This window comes from Callospermophilus lateralis, chromosome 5 (genome assembly GCF_048772815.1).
Source record: "Callospermophilus lateralis isolate mCalLat2 chromosome 5, mCalLat2.hap1, whole genome shotgun sequence".
In the NCBI taxonomy this organism is placed as follows: domain Eukaryota; kingdom Metazoa; phylum Chordata; class Mammalia; order Rodentia; family Sciuridae; genus Callospermophilus; species Callospermophilus lateralis.
In genome coordinates this window covers 130,635,227-130,661,701 of record NC_135309.1, presented here as the reverse complement: position 1 = coordinate 130,661,701, position 26,475 = coordinate 130,635,227, and the positions used below count along the sequence as shown (strand labels likewise).

The window sequence follows — 26,475 nt, the reverse complement described above, 5'->3', positions numbered from 1 at the left end:
TCTCTCCTGCTCTCGTGGCTTTCTGAACAGTCTGTGGTTCAGGGTGTACTTTGCCTGTGTGTTTTCTGGGGCAGGCTAGGATTCAGCCGTCAGTTGTATTCCCAGTGTTTGACACTCTTGTCAATGGAGAGAAAGTAGTGACAGTAAAATACCACAGGAAACTGAATGCAGCAAGGCCTGTTGGTCTTCCTGGCTGAGCAGTGTTGAAGGAGAGCTGGGCGACTGCACCTCAGGGGTTCGCAGATCAGATGAAAGCGCCTGAGCTCCATTCAGATGGGTGATTCTGTGGCAGCAATAGCGTTTCTCTGGATGGTGAGACAGAGCCCCATGTCCAGCTAACAGGAATTTTTAAAAAAATGTTCTATGTGACAGTTTTCATATAAAGATTACTTCAAACCAATTCATTTAGTTACTTTTTAAAGCATAAATTTTGATTTCATAAAGTTCCAAATTCAAAACCCACATAATTCTTTGAGCTCAATTTTAACTGACAAAACATTACTTTATTTATAAGTCTGGCAAATTTTATCAAGCATTTTCAAGAGAATTTTAGGTGAATGATTGGTTTCAATACAAGTTAAGTAGTGCCCCTTTGGACATTTCAGACTACATTTGTAGATTTTATATTTTCTTTTTTTTAATATTTATTTTTTAGTTGTAGTTGGACACAATAACTTTATTTTATTCATTTATTCGTGGTGCTGAGGATTGAACCCAGGGCCTCACATGTGCTAGAGGAGTGCTCTACTGCTGAGCCACAACCCCAGCCCAGATTTTATATTTTCTATATCCCTTTAAAGTACTTCATTATCAAAGATTACTAAGGTTGTCCCTAAAAGGGCTTAGGAGCCACTAGCCAAGATGGAACAGATTGAGGGTAAGGCTAATGCTACTGTGTATTGAAACCATGAATTTTCAGATTCTTAGTTCTTAAAAGCACTAGTTTTAAAAAAGGAATGAAGAAACTGCCTAGTGTCCTTTGGAGGGTACTAGGAGATGCCTCATTGTCTTGAGGGGGAAAACCTGGTAAATAAAAGGAGTCAAGGCTTGATCCTATCTTTCTTATGAGCTTTGTCTTCGAGGCTAACCACACATCACCAAGGGAAAGTTCCTCTTTATGGCTGAAACCTAATGTCTGGAGCAGGAATGAAGGACCATCACTCCCAAGTAGCCCCCAAGGAGTTAAATGCTAGGCAGTGACTCTTATTGGCTGCTCAATTCATCAAAAATAGACCCCAGACACCCCAGTAGTAATACATACCTCCTGATGTACACATACACCACCATCTGTTAGGGGGGTTTACAGGAAAAAGCAAGGAACCTAAATCTAATCCAGCCTCCATATCCAACCTCCAATTTTCAGGCTATACAAAAATACAGGAAAATATCAAACTAAGCCACAAGCATAAAATGAACAGTTCCTAGAATCTAGAAGACTTAATTGGTCAAATGAGTGTTTCTTCCACAAAAAATTTAAAGAATTACAAAAGAAAAGTTGCAGCAGGTCTAGAGAAAACAATAAACAAAACACCCATGGACCAATTTCAGTGTGTGACTTTTCAGATGCTGTTTCATTATGTGTATATATGTGTGTGTATACATGAGTGTGCAAAGATGAATGAGGAGATATGGACAGTGAGGATATTTGATGATGTTAAGAGTGAAACTATTTTTCAGGCCTGTTGTTCCCTTTGTTAAAAAGACCTTTTTGGGGAGGATAAATGGCAATATTTGCAGATTAAATTATATGCTATTTAGGAGTTACTTCAAATAATCTGGCTGGGGAAGGAGGGAGGAGCTTAGTGGATGGGAAACTAGAGAAAACAAGATTGACCATGAATGGAGAATTGTTGACATTGGGTTCATTGTACTCTGACCTTCTTTTTGTAAATGTTTGAAATTTACACCCAAATTTTTAAAAAACAGCTTCAATTGTAACAGCTCAAGCCTTCCCTAATATTAGGTAGCTCCCCTAATACATGTAAGAAGACGCGAAGCATGTGACTCTACTTTGTGTACAACCAGAGATATGAAAAAGCGTGCTCTATATGTGTATAAATTGCAAAGTATTCTGTTGTCATATATAACAAATCAAAATTTAAAAATAAATAAATAAATAAATAAATTTTAAAAATATATATTTAAAAATTTTTAAAAATATATTTTAAAAAATATATTTTAAAAAATGTATTTAACTCATAAGTGTTTCTAAGATTGTAATTACAAACCACAGGTCTGAATTACTCTACTATATACTTTTAAAGTAGAACCATGAGACAAATCATCTCAAACAGTATTTGAAATTAAAATGCCAAATACAGATTTTTCTAAACACAATTCTTTATCTCAAGATTTGTATCTCAAAACATTTTATACTTAATATACGGGGCTGAAGGCGCTCACCTACCAAGTAAACAGCCAAGGAACCTACAGTTTGGGCATCATTTTCCCAAGCAATTGTTGGTGTTGCCTTACCAGCAATGGTGGACTCTTAATGACCAGTAAGACCCTTGGCAGAGAGGCCAGCTGGGCCCTTGCCCAGGACACAGAGGGGACATCCATGGTGTTTTTTTGAGTTGCTATGTCAGTGACTTCCCAATGAGGTCTAAGCTAGGTCTACAGGTTGAAATCCTGTCAATACCTAATTTTTTATTCCTGGAAATTTGGAACTTCCATTAAGAGAATAACTAATTGCTTTCACTTCCTCAGTTGATTTTGTGTTTCTTTCCTTCTTTCTTTCTTTTCTTTTCTTTTTTTTTTTTTAAGACATTTAAATGGCTTTCTGGCTGGCTTTAAAGACCTTTAAATTTAAGGGAAAATTTGACTCTTCCAGGGCTTTACCTGACTTTACAAAGGAGGCCATTCTAGTAACATTAATACTTGCAGGTTTCCTCGAATGTGGTGTGAGCCCATCTGTGACTTGCAGCTCCTCAGTCGGTCACAGTCAGCAGTTAAACAAAGAGAGAGAACTGAGTGGAAGATATCAAAAGGCATTATAGGTTGTGAAGATGAATACTGTTTTCTGAGACTTTGGTTTCATTTGTTTTTTGATGTGAATAAATATCTTGCTGTGGATCACTGTCAACGATTTAAAAACTGCCACTTCAGTATATGATGTGAAAGAGCTGGGACAGCCTGGCATATGGATAACAGAAAGAGTTAATCATAAACTGCTGGTAAAGAGATAGGCCCCAAAGAAACAGAACCCAAAACACACCCTGGGCTTAAACCAACCTAAGAGCTGAAATCAGTCAGTCAAGCAAGCAACTATGTGGTGGCGCCTTAGTGGAAAGATACTTTTTTGTTGCTGAAGACGCAGAGGTTGGCATGGTGGATTGTTTTTTGGTGTCTGTTCCTTCCCTCCATGCTCCTTATTCACCATTTATTGCCTTTTGGTAGCTCAGTGTTTGGTCTACTATAGGTAATACATCCATATTTATCAGGTATAAATACTATAATTAAGACACCTGTTTCAGAGAATTGGGGAGGAGAATTTTTATTTTAACAAGCTTTCCATGTAGCTAACCTGGTGGCAGTTGCAGACCATTATTTAGGAAGCATAGACCTAGTCCATCTGCTCATTCCCTGGCCCAGGTCACACATGCTATTAGCACTTGAACCATGCTAAAAATTGGGTTGCTCCTCTTCTGGTGGAGGGCTTTATCTACAACTCCTGGCATCTCTTACCAAGTTCTCTAAAAACATTCCATGGCCTTCTAGGAGGTGGCATGGATTCTATACTCCTTTCTACACCACCACATTCTCCCAAATGACTCATCATTTTATTTTCTTGCTCTATAGCTTAGGCTTTCTTTCTGTGGCCAGTAGCAGAAAGACCAACCATGGAGCAGCATATCATTCAGAACCCACCAGCATCTGTTGCCCTCCCGTCCCTTCTGTCTCTTCTCTCTCTTCCAATCTCCCAACTCTCTCCTTCTGCTTTCACCTCCTGCTGGGGCCACTCCAGGCTACCCAGGAAGCCACAGACAACTAACCCTTCACCAACTCTGATCTTCTGTTCATGTGTATCCACCAGGTGGAGCAGCCTCTATTTTTCTCTGAAACCAAGTTCAAGTGCCACTTTTATAAAATCCTCCTTGATTTGGAGTTTATCAATCCTTCCTTGGTGCATCTTGCTCTTTGTCCTTATTCTGTTACAGCCCCTAAGGCTGCTGTGGACTTGTTTAACTTCACCCATGTTTGATGGGAGAATAAGCTCATAGAAGGCAGCTGTTAATGGAGTACTTTGGATCTAGATTGTCCCCCAAAGGTTCCTTGGTTGAAGGCTTGATCCCTAGTGCAGCCATGTTCAAAGGTGGGGTTTGAGAGAGTGATTGGATCCTGAGGGCTCTGACCTCATCAGTGGATTAACCTTTTGAGGAATTAAAAATGTGAATGGACTCAAGGTGGAGGTGGAACAAAGTTGAGGGGGCAGGTCCCTGGGGACATATCCTTGAGGGCTGTATCTTGTCCCTGTCCCCTTCCTGCATGCCATGAAGGGACAACTATCCTCCACCATACACTTCTGCCATGATGTTCTCTCATCTCAGGCCCAAAGCTATGGAGCTGGCTAATCATGGACTGAGATCTCTGAAACAATGAGCCCAAACAAGCTTCTCCTCCTTTACGTTGTTTTTCTCAGCTATTTTGTTCCAGCAACAAAAAGCAAACCGAGCATCATGCATGTGTCCTTCACTTCACTGTATACCCTTGTCACCATTATTAGACGTTTGTTGAATTGATTTTTGTATGAGTTCTGATGACACCAGTGTTAATATTAATGGGCAGCATGGCCATTTAACTTGTGTGGAGTAGGAGCTTCAGCCTCCAGTCTCAGATGAAGGCTCAAGGCTGCTTGTGACTTCACTGTCATTCCTTTTCTTCTTAAGCCCAGCCAAAGACAGTCCTGCCAGGTTTGCGACCTATTCATGGCAAACAATGTTTAGTTTGTTTTTCTTTGGAGACAAGGTGGACAAGGAGGCTGGCATCTTGAAGAGGAAGTGTTAGCAAATCTGATCCTCACTGCCATTTATAAGAGATGGGAGAAGGGGAACTCAGGGAAGTGATTAGGGCATACACGAAAAACCTCAGAGAACTGTGAGACAAGGGTGTCCAGCCGTCCTGTCTGTGGAACATCCTGCCTCTCGGGCTCTTTAGCCAGCACAAGTGTGCTTCAGGTCACTATCAAACGCACCTGCAGGGGGAGAAGCTTGGCACTGAGGGTCTTGCTGGCTCATTCCCAGGAGAGCAAATCTCCTGCCTGAATTAGAGGTGAGCAGAGAAAGCCCAGCGCAGGATGCATGTGGATCAAGAGTATTTATTTTGCTGGCTTTGGTATTAAATAATTTTTGTGCAGTTACATCGGGGTGGTTTTTGAAAAGCAAAATCATTATTGAATGCATTTTTTTATGTTGTTTCGTGGTTTTTTTGACAGGCAGAAAACCTAAGTCTGTTAAAAATGAGATGAAAATTCTCACATTGAAATAATGATGTTTCTCTGTTACAGGTTCCTTGCATTGACTCCATGGAGAGTATATCATCTGATTTCAGTTATGATCCTTGGGCGTGTTATTATGCAAATAATAAAGGATATGGTTTTGTCTAGAACAAGAGGTAAGGACACTCAAGATTTAATTTTTATGGCATTTAATTTTCTCAACTCTGAATGTCTGATTCTTATGAGGGCACACTAACCAATTATTCCTTTGAATATTCCTTTGAACAGGAAAAGCAATAGATTGTAAAGGTATTGATTTTGCTATTTTCAATATAGTAATTTATTTAACTGATTCATAGCTTCAACTACTGGGAAAAAGGTTCATATATGCTGCCTTTCCTATTGGCTCTAAGTGCCATTTCAAATACCACTTTGATATGTAAGTAGGCTGCAGTGAGGATAGCAGTTAAATATTTATTACATCCTACCTGATAAAACTGGTCCACTGGAAAATGGACATGTTTATATAAAATTTTTTTCTGCCTCAATGAAGAAAAACAATTGAGGATTTAAAAGCAAACGATATAGAAAATTGTAATTGAGTAAACGATCATGAAAAATGAATAAATTTCAAACATTAAGTTTAAAAGTGAGAACTTACAGTATTTTAAATTTTGCTTAATGTATTTTTGAGTAGGTTAACTATATTATAAATCAAGCTGTCCATAGTTGGAGGATGCTCTTCCATGAGTGTTTGAGCTAGTTTTTTGTAAGTGGGCAAAAATCCTTCCTGGAAGTAATTGAGTCCCATGAAGCCAATTGGAATCAGATAGATTAAATCAAAATTAGCCCAGAAGAGATTGTAATCAGGCATTTAATTTCACTGAATATACCCCAACTGGAGACAGAGTTTTGGTTGAGACCCATGTGGACCAATGTGTTTAAGAACTGCCCAGATGTCTCATCCTGGTGGAGATATTGAGGTCCTTTTTGCAGGAGGCAGTTCTGTTCCTTAACACCCACATGAGACCAAGAATGCACACAGTTACAGGTTTACCATTGAGACATTCTGTGGATCTGCTTTAAATCTGGTTTACTTAACATCTTTCTTTTCTTAAACTAAATCACTGTGAAAACAATTTTTAGGAAGTTTGCTTTACATTAGTGTGTTTACAGATTTGGAAGCAATTCCCTCTTGCTTAGCATCTTGGAAGGTGAACACATTTGTTTTTGTTCAGTTAATGTGTTTCATGAATCTGAAGATTTCGATTATACTCTTGTACACACACTTCCCTTTCTCCCTCTCTCCCCCTACCCCTTTCTCTCAGAGAGCAGGCACTGAACTGCCTCAGCTTCAACCTGAGCAGGTGCTCACTCTGATTCTTCCTGCTTGCCACATATGCACTGAGGTCTCCTAGAGGCAGAGCATCTATTTCCTTGGTTTTGTGCAAGGCTTTGTTGGGTGGTCTACAGCAACCCCTTGTTTCTTAACCATTTTCTCAAATAAACTTTTATAACATGCTCCCCCTCTAGAACCTCTGGGAGGGGAATCCTAGAAGTTACAGCCAGTTGCAAGTTTTTTCAGCAGCCATATTATCTTGGTAGACCCAGCTGATCAATGGAAGAAGCTGAGCATCTTGGTGCTTTGAGTTGTACGACAAATCTGGTCCTCATCTGGGCACAGGTTACAAAGAGTAGACAAACATGAAAGACTAAGACTTGATCTCTGTGTGAGGGGCCAAGTGTGAGAAAAGGGCAGTTAGGGAGTCTTTCAGCTTCCATTCTGTGGGCCTATGAAGATCTTAAGTTTCTAGTTTGACTTCCTGACTTGATGGGTTACACAAAGGCAGAAACTTCCTTCTCATGAATTATAGGAAAGCTGTACATCACAGAGATTCAGTCCTTTAAAATATTATGGAATTGAAAGAATGCCAGCCTAAAGAGTCTAATTCTCATACTGGGTCACTCATTTCTAGCTGTAGAGAAGCCATATAACAGACTGTGTGCGTTTCCTGTTGCTGCTGTAACAAAATACCACCAACGCAGTGGCTCAAAACAAAGAAAGTTCTTCTCTCGCAGTTCTGGATGCCACTTGTCCAAGTTGGTATTGTTGAACCAAAATCAAGGAGTCAGAGAGCTGATGCCCTCTGGAGGCCTCAGTGAAGAATCTGGCCTCTCCTAGCTTCTGGTGGGTGCTGTCTGTTATCTGTGCTCCTCAGCCTGTCTCTACCAAGTGCACTTGTGATTGGATCGCCTTTGGCGCCCACCCGGGTGGCAGGGGATCTGCTCATCTCACATTCCTTAACCCAACCACGTCTGCAAGGCTCTCTTTCTGTATGAAGTCACATTCCCAGATTCCAGGGATGAAGATTTGGTATCTTCAGGACTGTGACTCGGCCTACTTTACCACCAGAACCTCTTTATGCTGCTAAACGGGGGAACCATCCTCACACCAGGGGGTTGTATGAGGGCCGGTTAAGAGCATGGAACAGAAGTACTTTCGGCACAGCGGCCTCTCCTCTGCTGGCTGACACAGATTGAGGAGAGCACGGTGTCGGTTCACTGGTCAGTCAGTCTGGGTTGAGCGCCTTCTCTGCCAGGGCCTGGTGTAGGCGCTGGCTTCCATGGGGATCCAGACACACCAGGCTCCCTGCCCAAGCAGAGCCCTTATGGTCTGCCCTGGGGGACCTGCCTTTGTCTCAGGCCTGTCTTTGTCTCAGGGTTTTCACTGGGTGACATTGCTTTGAATATAGCATTTCTCGGCAAGAAAGAAGAAAAAGGAAGATGGAATTCATTGCTGTGCTTTCCCAGAGCTCCCCCGTCTGCGACTGAGAAACCCTGGTGGCTCCTCAGCCTCCTTTAGAGAGTCTTTAGGACAAAGACCCCATTGAGCTGATGAATGGCTGGCTGAGCCTGTCGGTGGGGGCTTCCAGCACAGCGCACTGCCATGATGCCCAGTCTCAGGGAGGCACAGAATCGCTCCAAGTTGGATGCAGATGTGGTTCTGGTAGTTCCATGGCTTCAGTCAGAGCCGTCAGCCACTCTCGGCAGATAGCTGGCTTGTGTCCACCACAGCACAGAGGAAGATTAGGCCGCAGGGCCGCCGGGCAGCTCTGCTACTTCCCCTTCTCTTGGCTTCCCTGCTTCCCACATTTGTGACTGAAGATATTCACGATCTTAATTGTACCCCTCTCCCAGTTGTTATCTTCTTTGAACCCTCTGACCGAATTTTCAAGTGCCGTGTTATTACCTTGGTGCATGTTACATAGCAGCTCTGGCTGGGACTTTTCTTGATGACTGAACATCTGCACCTAGTGACTAGTCCCCCATCACCTTCCCCTAGGACCTGGCAACCACCTTTCTTTCTTTTTTAAAAATTTTTATTGGTGAGTCTTAATCATACAGATTGGTGGGTTTTATTGTGGGATGTTTGTACATACATAAAAATGTAATTTGATCAGTTACCACTCTATTTTCTACTTCTGTGAGTTTGGGTACTCCCAGTTATTATGTTTGGTACCATCCTAGGTGCTTAATATGAAATAGAAGGCAGTGGGATGGGGAACAGAGTTACCATCGAATGAATGAGCTTTTGTGAAACCTAAGGGAACCCACATCCTATTGTGAGTGGCTGTTCTGAGTAGGCCACGCTCTGCAGCAGATCTCTCTCCTTTCTCTCTTTAACAGGCTCCTTGAGTACATGTGCCCCTGTGTTAACCCATCATTTCTGCTCTGGGGAATTCTTCTGTGCCATGGAGAACTCTTCTCCCATTCCTAAACTTGATCCTACCTTGTCTTTCTCCCCATTGCAGTAGAACCAGCCACTTCCACCCCAGGCTCTCTTTAAGATCTTTAGCTGCAGCTCTGTGGATAGGAGGAGGGATTAGCCAGTGTCCCCTCACTCCCCAGGGCTACCAGTGGGAAGCATTTGCAACCACTATCCCTTTAGGCCTTCTCCCTTCTGCAAAATCTGGACTATCTGTTTATGCCACATTCTGAGCATTCTTGCTGCTATGGAATAGGGATATGTAGGTCTTGTGGTCCACTTAAATCTTCATGCACTTTCCATTGATTGTGGTTCTCTCTGGCTCAAATGTTGGCTGGATGGTCACCTACTAGGTAGCTTCATCTTTGATCTTAGCCTTTGGAAGTACTGTATGTCCACCATTTATAAAGTCTGAAAGTCGGTTGCCACTGCACCCTCCACCTACCCTCCCTGGCTCCTTGCTCCTGCTGAGCTGGCTCGGGGACTCTTGATTTACTCTTCCTGCTCAGCCCCTTGCCTCTCATATACTGTCCCTCAGCCCCTTCTCTGCTCATTCCCCCAGTCCATGCTCAAAGACTGTAGAGATTCTGTCCTTGCTATTTTAAGTGTCCTTGTTCCCTTGTCCACCAACCATACTTATTCCGCCAGGTTAAATAACAAGACAAACAAGCACCGTCTGCCTTCCCGACTCTTGGCTGCAGAGTTGTTATGGAAATGTCATGTGTCAAGGTGTGCTGATGTCTGTAGAATTGAGTCCATCCAGCTCCCAACTCTAGTTGGGACCTCACTATTGCTCACAATTGCCTGGGTTCTCTTGAGTTGTTGATTTGCTTTTATATGCCATCTAATTCCAAAGAGTTTGAAGGGACATAAAACATAATGCTGTTTACAAGAGGTCTATCAGAGGAGCAGAAGTCTAACAAAGTAACATTTCTGAGCAATAGGTTTATCCCCTTGCTTACAGGCAACCAAGGCAAAAAGGAAATCAGATTAATTGTGCAGTTCTCTCATGTAAGTACTAACCAGGCCTGACCCTGCTTAGCTTCTGATATCAGACAAGATGGGGCATGTTCAGGGTGGTAGGGCTGCAGACTTAATTGCACAGTTCTAGTGGTCTGAGGAAATGCAGGAAACAGTTTTGAGAAACTTTTTCCTGGAAGTCAACTTATCACCTGGACCTTTGATAGGGGATTGTGAAGAACATAAGAACAACACCTTTGACCCTTTGTCTGATGGACCATGAAGAAATGTTCTCATGGCCATTTATTATTTTGAGTATAATATCAAGACTCAGTCACTAGGTGTGCTGGCACATGCCTATAGTCCCAGGGACTCTAAAGATGAGGCAGGAGAATCTCAAGTTTGAGTCTAGCCTCAGCAATTTAGTGAGACTCTCACTCAAAAAAAAAAAAAAAAAAAAAAAAAGACTGGGAATAACTCAGTGATACAGCACCTCGGGTTCATTCTCTAGGGCTGCAAAAAACAAACAAACAAACAACAACAAAAAAAATGAGCCACTGAAGACAGTCACTGGAGATTTTAAAAAGCAAATTATATGCATGTCTATATACTTTCATTTGTGCCTAGACATAAGCTTGTACCTAAAGAATGACTAGATATAAGGTAGTTGTAATTTTGTGGATTGGTCTCTGTGTCCTCTATTCTGTACCATTGGTCTACCCGCCTGTTTTGGTACCAGTACCATGCTGTTTTTGTTACTATTGCTCTATAGTGTAGTTTGAAATCTGGTATTGCTATACCTCCTGATTCACACTTCCTGCTTAGAAAAACTGGAAATCCATATGCAACAAAATGAAATTGAATCCCTTTCTCTCACCATGCACAAAAGTTAACTCAAAATGGATCAAGGAGCTAGGAATCAAACCAGAGACTCTGCATCTAATAGAAGAAAAAGTTGGCCCTAATCTCCATCTCATGGGGTCGGGCTCCAAATTCCTTAATAACACACCTATAGCACAAGAGTTAAAATCAAGAATCAACAAATGGGACATATTCAAACTAAGAAGTTTTTTCTCAGCAAGAGAAATAATAAGTGAGGTAAATAGGGAGCCTACATCCTGGGAACTAATTTTTATCCCTCACACTTTAGATAGAGTGCTAATCTCCAGAATATACAAAGAACTCAAAATGTTAAACAACAAAAAAAAAAAAGACACATAACCCAATCAACAAATGGGCCGAAGATCTAAACAGACACTTCACAGAGGAGAATATACAGTCAATTAACAAGTACACAAAAAAATGCTCACCATCTCTAGCTATCAGAGAAATGCAAATTAAAACCACTCTAAGATACCATCTCACTCCAGTAAGAATGGCAGCCATTATGAAGTCAAACAATAACAAGTGCTGGTGACAATGTGGGGAAAAAGGTACACTTGTACATTGCTGGTGGGACTGCAAACTGGTGCAGCCAATTTGGAGGGCAATATGGAGATTCCTTGGAAAGCTGGGAATGGAACCACCATTTGACCCAGCTATTCCCCTTCTCGGACTATACCCAAAAGACCTAAAAAGAGCATACTACAAGGACACAGCTACATCAATGTTCATAGCAGCACAATTCACAATAGCTAGACTGTGGAACCAACCCAGATGCCCTTCAACAGATGAATGGATTTAAAAAATGTGACATTTATACACAATGGAATATTACTCAGCATTAAAAAATAACAAAATCATGGCATTTTCAGGGAAAAGGATGGCACTAGAGCAGATTATGCTAAGCAAAGTTAGCCCATCCCTAAAAAACAAATGCCAAATGTCTTCCCTGATATAAGGGAGGTGACTCAAAACAAAGCAGGAAGGAAGAGCATGAGAAGAAGATTACCATGAAACAAGGAAAAGAGGAGGGAGGGAAAGGGAGGGAGAAGGGGAATTGCACGGAAGACGGAAGGAGACCCTCATGGGTTCACAAAATACATATATGATGGTGGGAGGGGGAAGGGAAGAAAAAAAAAGGGAGAGATAAGTGTCACAGTAGATTGGGTAGAGAATAGTGATGGGAGGGGAGGGGAGGGGAGGGGGGATAGGGAGGGCAGCAGAATACAACTGACACTAGGATTGCTGTATGTATACACATGGATAGATAACCAATGTGATTCTGCAATCTGTACACGTGGAAAAAGGAGAATTCATACCCTATTTGAATCAAATGTATGATATGTCAAGATCACTGTATTGTCTTGAGCAACTAATAAAAAAAAAAAAAAAAAGAATGACTACATAAAAATCTCCCTTTTCCAGTCACAGTTGTCTCAGTTTGCCAGGATGGTGCCAAGACTCACCTTCAATGCTACCTCTATTATTCATGCTCCCTGGAGCAGCCACATAATCTCTCCCCCCACCCTCATGGTTACTCCTCTTGTGCGGTTCCTGGACAGCCTCTCTGGGTTCACATTTACTGGAGCACACAGTTGGTCTGCCACATTGGACAGTGAAGCCCCTGAGGCAGGGACTGTGTGTGCTGGAGCATTCCATCTCTCAGGGCACCTACTCAACTGTTTTGCATGTAGTAGGATTTCACTAACTTTTTTTGTGAATTAACTGCCTGAATTAGTCGTGGCACCAGCAGTATACGTCATCAGATCTGATAGTTTGCAGTGCCTGAAGATCTCCATGTTCCACTTTACATATCTTGTAATATTTTTAAGTTGGGAAATGCCTCAGGAGAGCGCAGCTTGGTTAAGTCTCTCATTTTCCTTCTCCCTCTTGCAGGTGCACAGTTGTGGAGAAGCCTCAGTGAAAGGTAGGAGACTTTCTTCCAATGATATGGCTAGTGGAGGGGAGGGTGCAGGGGAGGGGGACGGAGCTGCCTGGACGTGGCTTTGACATCATATTTTTAGTGACGGGGATCTAAGTCCTATAGTAATTTACAGGAGTGGAAAAATAAAAATACAGTGAAACTGAGAACAAGATAAAACTGGGACTCATTTAGGAAATGGTTCACATTTTGTCTTAATATTGGGGACCTTGTGTGGGGAGTGCATCGTGCATGGGGGTTTGGAAGTGAAGTGAGGGAGGCATTTCCCTTTGGGACTTCCTTTGAGGCTTCGTTTTTGGGGTGCTGCAGTGGTGGGGATCGAGAACTCTGCTGGAATGTTCCTGAGGGTTAGACGTGCTGTCCATCTAGAGGACTTTGGAGTCGGGGAGAAGATGGGGAGGGGTGAGCGGCTGGCAGGTGAAGTGCAGTGGAAGCTGAGCAGCCGCTGACCACTCGCCTGCCACGGGCAGACCTCGGCCCAATTCATTTAGCATCATCTGCCGGCAGCAGGAAGGGCCTACTCCAGTGGACGAGGACAGGGTTGCTGCAGGTGGTGAGGGTTCACTTCACCCCTTGGACATGTGGGAAGCAGGAAACTGAAGACAGTGTGGGGATCAGTCTGCAGGGAAAGGAATGTGTGTAGGGATTGGTTTTTTTGGAAAAAAAAAAAAAAAAACCTTCTGCCTTAAAATACATATTTGTATGACTTAGAAAGGATGGTTGGGGTACTGGCCTTCATGAACTGGGTGTGTGGAAAGGACGACAAAATAAAGTCACAAAACTCCTACACAAAATCATTGCCTTTGCCAGGCGCAGGCCCCGTTGCTGACATCTGGCTTCAGCATGGTGGTGGGTTTCAGGTCATGAAGCAGAGCCGGTGTGCTCTGATGGACCTGAGTCCCTGCCTTGTTCAGGGTTCCTTAGTTCTTACCTAATGCTGCTTTGCGGTTCTAGCGTCCCACAGGGACATCACGCTGGGCTAGCGGTTCTGTCTCCTCAGGCTCTTCTGGGCCATGATGGCTTTCAGCCTTTCCTTATTTTTGCTGATCTTGATGTTTTTGAGGAGCACTGGTCAGGTAACCATAGGAGGCCTGTTGTGGTTTAGATGTGAGGTTCCCCCCAAAGCCCACGTGGGAGACAATGCAAGAAGGCTTAGACGCGAAATGACTGGGTCATGCAAGTTTTAACCTGATCAGTAAATTAGTCACCTGATGGGATTAACTGGGTAGTAAACAGGCAGGTAGGGTGTGGCTGGAGGAGGTGATCCCTGGGGGTGTGCCTTTAGGGTTTATATTTTGTCCCTGGCAAGTGGAGCTATCTGTCAGTCTGTCTCTGCTTCTTGGTGTCATCTCCTGAGTCCCTTCCTCCCCCACCCCCTTCTGCCATGATGTTCTTCCTGGTCTCTGACCCACAGCAATGGAGCCGGCCATCTGTGGACTGAGACCCCTGAAACCCTGAGCCCCAAGTAAACTTTTCCTCCTCTAAAATTGTTCCTGTCTTTTGGTCACAGCAGCAAAAGAGCTGCCTAAAACGAGGCCCCTCTTGAAACCTGTCTGCTCTGTTTCTCGGGGCTGGACTGGGGTGACCTGTTTGGGAGGAGGCTGGGACCCAGGGGCCATTTTCATCACACCGTGGCAAGGGGTCGAGCTGTCAGCAGGATCAGGGCTCGACTTTAGCCTGATTGCCTGGCTGAGTCATGGTGCAGCTGCCTCCGGCCGGTTCTCTGTGAAGCAGGAGAATCTGTTTGGGAAGGTTAGATCAGAAGGTGGCAGTGAGAGCCCAGCCAGGGAGCAGAATCTGAGCGTAAGGACAGTCCATGGAGGTAGCTCCCCAGCCTGGCCCCAGGGCCTGCTCCTAGTCTCGCCACCCCCATGAATGTGCTGGGTTGTCCTGGGTCTTTACCTTAGGCTCTCTGCACCTGGGTTTCCCCATTCATCAGATGGCAGAACTGAGGCTTGTTCTCTAGTTGTGGTCGGGAGAAGGTTAGACCAAGTGAGCTGCTTGAATTACGGATTTAAACAAAATAAAATACCTGGGGCTGGGGCTGTAGCTCAGTGGCAGAGCACTTGCCTACGCTGTGGGAGGCACTGGGTTGAATCCTTAATACCACAAAATAAGCAAACGAAACAAAGACATTCTGTCCATCTACAACTACAACAAGATTAAAAAATAAACAACAAAAACCTGTGACTTTCCGATGCAAAATCCTTTCAGATTCACGTTTACTCAATTTGACCAGTGTCATCCCTTGATATGATTTGGACGTGTCCCTTAAAGTTCATGTGTCAGAAACCTCATCCCCAGCGCAACAGTGTTAGGTGCTAGGACCTCACTGGAGGAGCCTAGGTCACGAGGCCCCCACCGCAAGAATGGCCTTATGCAGCTAATAAAAGGGCTTGAGGCTGCAGGTTCCTCCTCTTCCTCTCCTTTGCCATGTAATGACTCAGCAAGAAGCCCTCACAGGATGCAGCCCCTCCTCTGGTGAATGCTTCCCAGCGTCTAGAACTATAAGAAATAAATCTCTGTTCTTTATAAACAACCCAGCCTTAGGTATTCTGTTTAGTAGCACAAAAGGGCCCCTGATCTCTCTCCTTCTTTCCTGGAGTCCTTGCCATCCACAGTCCTTGTGAACACATGTACAGCTTGTGTTGAGAATTTTTACTGTGTGTGTTCTTTTAGTAGAGAAGCCATTTTATTATTTGATAATGATTTGGAAAAAAAAAATAGTAATGAGCACAACAGGACCACAAGACTCACTCTACTACCAGTTAGGTTTGGTCACAGAGAAATAACTCCTTTTTCTGTGTCCTTTGTTAGACAGATAATGTTTTGCTCCTTAGGGAAGGTGCTCAGGCATGACAAAGGAAATAGCCTTTTAGGAAGGGTCTCATTCACTGTCCCCTGGGTGTTTTTATCCTGGGCCCACCCTTGAGGCTACTGATCTTGCCAAGGCCCACTCCTCTCCTGGCCCCGGTTAGGAGGGAAGTAAGATTCAGTCATCTCAGATGTCCTGCCCAGATGTCAGTGTCTAGGAAGGTCTATTTGCGGGTCTGTGCGTCTCTTCCATATTGCTGTCTTCATGTTTTTCTGCGGTCAGTGACTCTCAAACTGATTTAATTTACCCTGGAATGAAACTTGTCCGTATCTGTCCTCTGTAGTCTACAACCTGAAATACCATTCTCCCCGTTGGAGGTGTGAAATTAAAATGTTTGTGCCTTGAATTGCTTTGAGGGTGATTCGGTGTGTTGTGTACAGGGATCCTTAGCATCTGGCCCTGGGGAGAGCTTATGTTTTTAACTGTGAAGAAGTAAGAAACTCTTTAAGGAGAGAACACAGCAGCTGATCAGCAGATCCTTGGCAGCAGAGGGAGGCGCTGCTGTGCTCTTGGGGACTGTGTGGGACCAGGGTCTTTTCACTTCCCACCTGGGATGCCCAGCGGGACCAGCACCCTCACCTCACTGGCAGTAGCTGGGAATCCCCCTGCGCCCAAGGGCCCAACAGCTGAGGCTCTCAGTCAGACAGCAGGGCCTGTCCTCCTCTTTCCAGCGCTGCGCTGGATCAATTTCGGCTGTTGCTGGATCATAGAGTAAGTCAGGCCTTCCACCCCTGTGCTTTCCGTTGCAGTAGGAGCATTTAAGGAGCGTCAGTTGCATTAATTTCAGTTTGAAAAGTGGATCCGAGCACTGCACTCACATTCAGTGCCATTATAAAGCTTTTTGAATTAAAAAGAAACTTCTTCCTCCCTTCTTCCCTGCAGTCCCGAGACTTGTCCTTTCACAGAGTGTTATTTATTCTTTGGGAAAATGTGCTTTCATCATCATCTAAACTAACCTTAAAATATTCAGGAAGGTGGTGACAGCTCCTGCCCAGGAAACAGCTCTTCTGGACACTTGGGGGTATCCGCAAAGTTCTCCATGTTTCACTGAACTAATACATAGTACTCAAGCCAGGGTCTGATTTCCAGTGGTCTCATCAATAATAAAAATCGGATGATTTTAATCAGATGCCATTCACAAGTCAGACTATGTACACGGAAAACTCATTTGTCAAAATGTAGCTGTCGGTGGGTGTGTTCTGAGAAGGGCTCGTGCGTGCGTGTCCTCCTTCTTCCTCAGGCACTACCGCTAGGATCTGAGCAGGATCTAGTCAGAGCCATCTGTCAGCTGAACCAAATCAACATCTTTTATGGTTCATTCCTAGCACTGACTTGAAACTTGGTTCACACTATCATAGTAGCTTTTTATTTCTGCATGAAACTATGGCAATTGATTGAAAAATTCTCTGTTTAAGAGAAAACAAGAGTGTTATCTTGTCCCGCATGTGTGTCTTCTAAAAATGTAAAATTGCCTTCAGCGTGGCCAGGTACTTCTCAGTAAGTATGAGTTATAAAGAAACATCTTCACTTATATATAACAATCATTCAAAATGTCTCTACTAGTTCTTTAATAGTTTGTTCATTGTCACCCAGATTAAGAGATGGGTTATTTTCATCTTTTTTTTTTTTTTTGATACCAGGGATTGAACCCAGGGGCACTTTACCCCTGAGCCACATCTCCAGCTGTTTTAGTCAGCTTTTTCTCTGCTGTGATTAAAAGACTCGACCAGAACAATTGTAGAGGAGGAAAAGTTTATTTGAGGGTTCATGGTTTCAGAGGTCTCAGCCCATAGACAGCCAGCTCCATTCCTTAGGGCTCAAGGTGAGGCAAGACAACATGGTGGAAAAGTGTGGCCAAGGGAAGCAGCTCACATTGATGATCAGGAAACAGAGAGAGAGATTCTACTTGCCATCAGGTGATTAATTCACTGATTGGGTTTAAGGCTCTCATAACCCAATCATTTCTCTTCTAAACCTTCTTGCATTATAACACCCATGAACTTTTGGGGAACACCTTACATTCAAATCATAACACCAGTCAGTGCTTTTTAATATTTTATTTAGAAAGAGGTCTTGCTGAGTTGCTTGAGGCTTTCCTTGAATTTGAGATCCTCCTATACCTCAGCCTCCTGAGCTGCTGGGATTATAGGCATGCACCACCACACCTGGCATAAATCTTATCTTATTGTTCAGTACCAATTTACAAGAAAAGTTTTCTTTGTGGCAATGAAATATGAATTTTCAAAATTATGGCCAAGAGCTGTGGCATTTTCTCACAGATATTCTAGGTATCCAGATGCTGCTAACAGCATGCTATCTGCAAGAAGAGGGTGGTGGCCTTCCAATAGTGCAAATGGTGACTGGTGTTTGGTGACCTCCCCTTGACTGGACTCTTGAGAGCAGAGTACAGAATTAACAGGGTAGGTCTCTCTGGGGCCAAAGGTCCAGTGAGAGAGCCATCAGCCTTTTACTCTGGCATGGTTGAATCGCCGGAGTTCCTCCCAGGCTCTCTCACTCCCAGTCACTCTCTCTCTGTGTTCTCAGAGTAGCAGTATGTGGCCCAGTTCCGAGAATGAAAGGCCTTTTTGTCTGGTGGGCTTCACCCTAACTGCCAGCCAAGCATCCCGGTGCTTGTGGATTTGGAAGGGCAGAGAGAGAGGATCCAGGAATCACTGGCTGTAAAATGCAAGTCCTGGTGTTGTCCCAGCTGCCTAGGCCCCGAGCAGATTGGAGCCATTGAGTCAGAGGTGTCTAGGACATTAAATCCCAAGGTCAGCATTATACCACCTTCACAAGTGACAGCCATCTAGCCTTCACCAAATTGTCTCCTCTGAGAAGTGGAGCTTAGAACACTGTTTTACATTTCGGCATCTCATCATTCATATCAGAACCGTATAACAGGCTGGCTGATCTGGGTTCCCACGCAGAGTTGATAGCCTGAGAGCTTTACTCCCTTTCATGTTAGTAAAACAACAGTTCTGACTCTCAAGTGTTGAAAACTATAGAATTTAGAGTTTTAATTTTTCTTTTTTTTTGAGAATTTTTTTTTTTAATATTTATTTTTCAGTTTTCAGCAGACACAACATCTTTGTTTGTATGTGGTGCTGAGGATCGAACCTGGGCCGCACGCATGCCAGGCGAGCACGCTACCGCCTGAGCCACATCCCCAGCCCCATCAGTTTTAATTTTTCTAATGTGACTTAAAGTCCTCTTGTAACTTGCACATTGTAGGCCTGGACCTTGTACGTTGCTAGTAAGCATAGTGTGGGAAAGCTCTAGGTTTTAGTTTTATGATTGGTGACCTATAAAGAGGGAGTCACAGCTCCATGAGTTTTTTTTTTTTTAAAGAGAGAGAGAGAGAGAATTTTTTAATATTTATTTTTTAGTTTTCGGTGGACACAACATCTTTATTTTATTTTTATGTGGTGCTGAGGATCGAACCCAGCACCCGCGCATTTCAGGCAAGTGTGGTACCGCTTGAGCCACATCTCCAGCCCTCTCCATGAGTTTTAAAAGGAAATCTTGTAGTAAAGTAAGCCAAATTTGATTGGGTTAAGTAGAAAAAAGAAGAAGAAGAAGAAGAAGAAGAAGAAAAAAGAAATAGCCAGTGACCTTTGGGATCCTCTGGCCATGGGCATAAGCACATTGTGCCTGATCTGTCTCTGGCTGGGGATGCCTGGGGAGCCCAGGAGCTCAGCACCACTTTGAAAGTCCATCCCTGTCAAAATAAAAGCTCGAATAGGTCTTTCATTCCTTTTTAAAAAAAATAATAATTGAGCACAATTCTGTAGTCATCTATTGTACAAGGGAGAGTCAAAGCCCTTTTCTTTCTTCCTTACAAAAGAAGTGACCCATTCATCAGCACACAACAAACCCTTAGCAGGGCTGCAGGGATTGGGCTGCAGAGTTCCCCATCCAGATTCTGATCTGTTGCGTTCATTTTTTCAAGTTGCACTTTGAAAATGAGACCTGTTGAAGACAAGTGTGAAACAAGGGACCAGATTTTAAAGCTGCTTTGGAGGAAACTGATATGGAGAGTTATACTAATTATCCCTCATTATCAATGATGTATCTCCATAAAAAATTAACAGGTTTTTAAAAATGTTTCATGCCAGACACTTAAGGCCCACACTTTTCCCTCGGAATCTGTCAGACCAGAGTCAGCACCTGCCTAGGATGGAAGTTCAAGGAAGGAGCCCGCTAGAAGTTGATGTGGATGTTCACTATGGCAATGATGTATTTCTTGAGGCGTTAAAAATAAAGGGACCCAGGAGTAGTGGTGCATGCCTATAATCATAGTGGCTCGGGAGGCTGAAGCAGAAGGATCCCAAGTTCAAAGCCAGCCTCAGCAAGTTAGCAAGGCCTTAAGCAACCTAGTGAGACCTTGTCTCAAAATAAAAAATGAAAGGGCTGCAGGTGTGGCTCAGTGGTTAATCACCCACTCCTGGGTTCAATCCCTGGTACCAATGAAATAAGTAAATAAATAAATTGATAGATGGACAGATGGATGGATGGATAGAAACAGAAGGTGTATTTTGGATCCCACCTGCTGTGTTGGCAAGGGGTAAGTTCTTACCTTCGTGGCTGGCTGCATATTCCCTTCACAAGTAATACATTCCCCTTAATACAGATTGATGGAGCCAAACATTGGTAGAAGACAAGGGGCACAATAAGATTTTTGAGCAAAGCCCTGAGGGAGGGATATTGAGAATCATGTCTGGGTGAAGAGAATCAAGGCAGAGGGAGTCTCAGGTGCAAGGGCCCTGAGGCAGGAGCCCCGTGTGAGAGGACTTTGTTTTACACCAGGAGGTTTAGTTTTTTACTGTTGTAGTTATGTGCTGGAAGCAGTGGAATATTATGTAGCCAGTGAAGACCACCATATAGAAGATGTTTAGGGATATGAAAAATCATCTTTCATTGCTAATTTTTATTAAAGATTGTAGATTTAAAGTAAGCACAGTGAAGTACCCGGCACAACTCTAAGCTGGTAGCTACGTCCACCCGTGGAATGTTAAGTGGTTTGAATTGTTTTGGTCCTTGATCCTCTTTACATTTTTTTTCCCTTTAACTGCACATGCCTTTATCAAGAAGGGAAGCAAAAGAACTTGGTGAGTGGGGATTTTCCCAGCAGCCTGGTGGCTGTGGGGAGGTGACACTGGGCCGCAGCATGGCCCAGGGATTTAGCTTGCCTTGGTTCCCAAGGGCTTTGGCTTCTGTGCTGCCGTCCAGAAACGGCTCTGGGTCAAGGAGGAGGCTGGCACTGCCCAGTCATTGGAAACAAAGATGGGGCCCAGGTCCAGAGAAGGAGACAGGGCAAGGAAGTAAGTGCCATTACAGGTGAGGCCAGCCAGCCCCGCGCTTGACACACAGCCCACAGCACCAGGATAAGGAAAGCCGAGTCGTTCCACAGTCAGGTGGGGTCCCCAGGAGTGGTGAGTCTCAGGTACAGGTGATGGGTCCAAAGGCATGTTCTCATGATCTTAGGTATACAACCGAGAATGTTTCAAGTCAATATTTAGAAACTGTGTGTCATCCACAGTCAGATGCACACCTCGACCCCACGCTCCAAACCGTAGTCTTTGGAAAGTTCAAACAGGAATGAATCTGAGAGGACGTGGGGTCCTGTCTTGACAGCCTGTCCCTGACCATGGTAGGCTGGTCTGTCTGCCTAGACACACCCCTTAGTTAGAGTTTAATGATCGTGTTTGTTGAATCTACACAACACACACACACAAGCTAAAAACACCATAATCAAGTGAATATGTATGAAGCACAACCTTGAATTTTTGTATTCTTCCTTCCTTTGCTTTTAAAAAGATCTACATCTACATATCTATTTAATATATATGTGTATATATGTAATATTTGTAATTATACACTTGTATGTAAATATTTTACATATATTTATATTTTATATTTAATTATATATACGGATTTTAATTACATATACATGTAAATAAAATTTTTGGTTTGAGGTCTATAAAAATGGTACCATATTTGCATACTCTTGTAGGACTAATGTCTTACGACATTTTCCAAGATTAATCATGTTGCTGTATATAGCTGTGGTTCATTTATTTTTTCTGCTATATAATATTCCATCACATGATTATAGCACAACGTATTTATCCACTCTGCTTTTGTTGGGCTTGGCGTTTTGTTTGTTTTCTGATCACACTGTCCATTGTTTCCGTGGTTTCTGAGTTCACTCTGTGACAGTACCAAAGATCAATGCAAGGAAAAGAGTAAATGCCTGATGCTTGAAGTGAACAGTTTCCAAAGCAAGAGTGCTATACATTTGAAAGGTTGTGTAAAATCTACACACATTAGAAACATTTCAGGATTCCCCGCAAGTTTTGCTTGTGTCTTTAGACAGAGCAAGCCCAGCAGTGTTCGGGAGCTGGCTGCCACTAGGGGGAGTGGGCGAGGCAGGCAGTCTCAGCTGTCGGAAGGTGGCCACTGCACAGATGCAGCAGCATGGCCCCCGAGTGGTGGTGGACTTGCACATTTTAGGAGGGCAAGAACCTTACTATTGCTCCGGTTACAAGAAGAAATCCAATTAAAGGCTACTTCATCTCTGTGGCACAGAGATGCATGGATAATAAATCTTAGTGAAGTAGGGGGAGTGAAAAAATAGGGACTAAGAGAAGTGATAGGATCCATCATTGGAGAAAAAGAAAGATGGTGAGGGAGGAAATTCACAAACAAATGGCATAAATCAGTGACAAAGGGCTGTGCGCCCTAGTTTAGAAATGACCTAACGATTTGCGAGGCTCTTAAGAACTCAATGCCACTTTGAGTGCCGGACCCTTTTACTGCTCGTTTTTGTCCAGGGACTTGTAAAGTCTTTTGAGAGTTGTTTATTGTGTATTCTCAAAAATCTTCCCTTCCGCCCTTGGTCCTTGACTTAGTGTTTTTCTGTCTTGGAAAAATGAATGAAACTTCATGGATTTCTCCCCCTCCCACCCCCCAACTCTAACCTGAAATCGTGATTCCCAGAAAATAGCTTTATTTGTGTGTGGTTAGATGGAGAGAGGATGTATTGGTGATTCTGTTAAATATCGACAGCAAAGGTCTTTCCTTGTTGGAAAAGCTTACAGTTCTAATGTTTGAAGCAGCATGTTTTTAGGAATTTGGGGTTTTTAGAGTAGACTTGGTAAATACCTCCTTCTCCACCAAACAGGTCCATATTCTGACTCCTAGACCTTGTGAATCTGTTACTTTAAATGGCAAAATGGGCCTTGCAGATGTGATTAAGCTCAGGATCTTGAGGTGGGGAGATGATCCAGGGTATCTAGGTGGACCCAACACTGTCCCACCAGTCCTTGTGAGAGAGAAGTAAAGGACTGGGGATGTGGCTGCGTGGTACAGCACTTGTGTAGCCTGCACAAGGCCCTGGGTTCAGTCTTCAGCACTGGGGGACAAAAAGAAGGGAAGTAGATCAAAGAGGAGCGAAGATACTTAGTTGCAGGCTTGGAAGATGGAGGAAGGGATGCACAGACGGAGGAATGCAGGTGACCTGCAGCAGCTGGAAGAGGCAAGGACATAGACTACCCAGAGCATCTAGAGGACCCAGAGACCACAGCAGGACAATGAGGAGAGACACGAGTGGAGTTTTAAGCCATCAAATCTCTGACCATTTGTTATAGCAGCAGTAGGAGACGAATATATTCTTTTTTTAAAAAAAATATTTTTTAATTGTTGATGGACCTTTATTTATTTTTATGTGGTGCTGAGAATTGAACCCAGTGCCTCACGCGTGCTAGGCAAGCGCCCTACCACTGAGCTACAGCCCCAGCCCGAATAGAATATTCTTGATTGTGTGAAAGACTTTTGACTTTTGTTAGAAAATGTGGAGGGCAGTTTTGCTAAGTCAGAGCTATGTCCACCAAAGAAATGCAGTTTGACAGGATTTGTGGGGAAGTGCATCCTGAAGGGGTGAGAGTGGCACAGGACGGAAAGGCACGATCACCAAGGCAGAAGGAAGGACAGGTAGCCATGTGTGGGGCAGGGAGAATGTTCCCGCTGGGTGGAGGAGCAGAGGCTCCGCACGGCTAAGAGTGTCCTGAAGACGCTCTTCCTGGAGGCCTGGGGCAGCCGGCATGCCACCAGCTGGGAAAGACCATGGTTGTATAAAAGCGTTTGGGGAGACCTGTGTGACTGGTTCTCTGTGATTCTGTTGATGTGTGTGGAGGGGGAGGGGAGGAAGTCTTCAGGAATGAAAACCCAAATTTTCATTGCTGTTGCTTGAACTTTTTTTTTTTTTTTGATAAAACACACATAATGTAAAATTTACCTTGAGTGTGGCACTTAGAGAATTATAGCATTGTGCCACCATCATCACTGTCCAGTTCCAGAACCTCCCATATCCAGAAAATCCCATAACTATGCACAGTCATTTCTCTTTCCCCCTCCCCAACCGGCTCCTGGCAACCAGTCTGCATTTCTCGGCTGACTTGTCCTCTTCTGAATACTCCATATAAACGAATTGCATGATCTTAAATGTGTCTGGATTCTTTCACTTAGCATAATGACTTCAGAGTTCTCCCATGTTATTACTGTTTTTAGTACTTCATTCCTTTTCAGAGCTGAATACTATTCCATTGTCTGGATATAACACTAAATGTCTATCAATGGATAGTTAGGTTATTTCCATCTTTTGGCTAATGTGAATAGTGTGCAGCTGGGTTTTATCTTATTTGGTTTTGTTCTCATAATGGAGAGATGTGACCACATGGGTGAAGGAGAAGAGATGAGCCGCAGGGCCTGCCGGGGGAGAGTCAGGTCTGGCTCTGGGACAGATTTCGACTTGGAGGAGGTGGAGTGGCTTTGTTCATGAGCCATAAATCTCTACTGGAAAACTGAAGATAGCATGGGGTAACGAACAAGTGCTCCCGTGTCCACTGGGGAAGTTGAAGTCAGGAGGTAACAGTACCCCCCAGCAGCGAGGGTGTCACTTCTAAGGAAGAACCGAGAATGTGCCCTTCCTCTGTCATTCAAGTCATGTTTCCATTTTGATTTGTTTCTTTAAAGAGGAGGAATAAACAGTGTGGAAGGGTCGGTGCTGCTGGTGAGAGGGCTTGGGTAAGAGGAGCCCTCGGTGGTGCAGGCCCGTGGCTCATGGCCTGTGCTCCTGGCTGTTTATTAGTCCTTCTGAAGGCTATTCTTACTTGTGCCTGTTTTTAATACCTGAACAACTGGGAGAGAGAACTTATAATCCTGCAGTCATTTGGCTTGTATTCTTAGAGAGTATTTTTAAACTAAAACATTCAGAGCCATCTCGTGTCATTTAAAGACCAAAGAGCACTTTCAATGTTTATTTCTCCTGATCTACAAGCTTTAGATTTCAAATACTATTTTTTACTCCCACAGAAAATACATCAAAAATCTTTTCCTTGATATTGGACTTATTTTTAAATCAGTTTAAATCATTATCTTTATAAAAATGAGTGAGGATATTTTCAACCATGACTCAGGAATCATTTGCTGTAGAAAGAAAACTCTGTATCCCCAAAGTGATGAAGCTAAACATTCTCAACTCAGAAATGGGGCTGTTTATGTTGGCAATTTGCACATTTAGATACCCACCCCCCCCCCATCACCCCCATCCCCGCAGGGTTTAAGCTGGAAGTAAATCATTTTGCTTGAAGGGACTTTTAATGGATGCACCATGTTCGGGTATAATGAAGAGTTAGAAACTGAGAGAATTTTAAAATGAAAAATCAGCTTGTATTTTTAAATTGAGAAACAGATCTAAAACTGATTTGGGGCTAAAAACAGTACCATCCCGGGGTCCTCATGAAACTAGAATAGAGGAGACTGCCCTTCTCAGTCAACAGATATTTAGGGATCGAGTTTAGGTCCTTTGCCAAATGGGAGGGTGAAGTGATCTTGGCTTGAGAAACGGGTGCTTTCTGTGTGGGACACCTAGAAATTACAAGTCTATCATGTTTGTCTTTGTTTCTCCTGTGGTGAAAGAATTCGAAACTTGTAATAAATGAATTTTCTCATGCTGGTTAGAATGTGAGATTGATAATTCCATCAATAGCAGAAGGCTAAGTTCTGGAGAAAGCTTCTCCTCTAGATTCTGCCACCTTACTTCTGGACTAGAAGCAAAACTATGTTCTTGTAAGTAGGTGAGTTCAAGCAATGGAGGGAGGCAGTGGGGAGGGGCTGGGTGCTGCAGGAGGCTTAACTCTGATGTCACTTTATTAAGACAGCATGGGTTCCCACTGCCACTTTGCATGACTCTTGGCCTGGGATTCTCTTTGTCTTAGTTTGGGCTGCTATTGTGGAATGCCATTAAGCATTAGTTTCTCACAGTCCTGGAGGCTGGAAATCTGAGATTGGGGCACCAACATGGTTGGCTCTTGTGGCGGTCCCTCTTCCTACCTTACTGAGGGCTGCTTTCTTCTTGTACCCAATGTAGCAGACACAGGTCACTCTGACCCTTCATCCCCTTATCAGCACACAGGTTCCATCATGCAGGGCTCCATCTCCATGATCTCATCTGAACTCACTTATCTCCCAAAGGTCTCACACCCAGATGCCATCATTGGGGGTTGGCACTTCCACATGTGAGTTGGGGGACGCAGACATTCATCCCACAGCAC

General features: G+C 43.5%; 1 protein-coding gene across 1 annotated transcript in view; it reads left to right on the top strand.

The window, feature by feature from the left end:
• The window catches only part of Retreg1 (reticulophagy regulator 1), a 132,035-nt gene that overhangs the window by 34,811 nt on the left and 70,749 nt on the right, over positions 1-26,475 (top strand). Inside the window, exons 2-3 of the mRNA XM_076856168.2 lie at positions 5,507-5,613; positions 12,942-12,972. Of these exons, the coding sequence (XP_076712283.1) occupies positions 5,507-5,613; positions 12,942-12,972 (138 nt within the window). The remainder of the gene's footprint in view (positions 1-5,506; positions 5,614-12,941; positions 12,973-26,475) is intronic.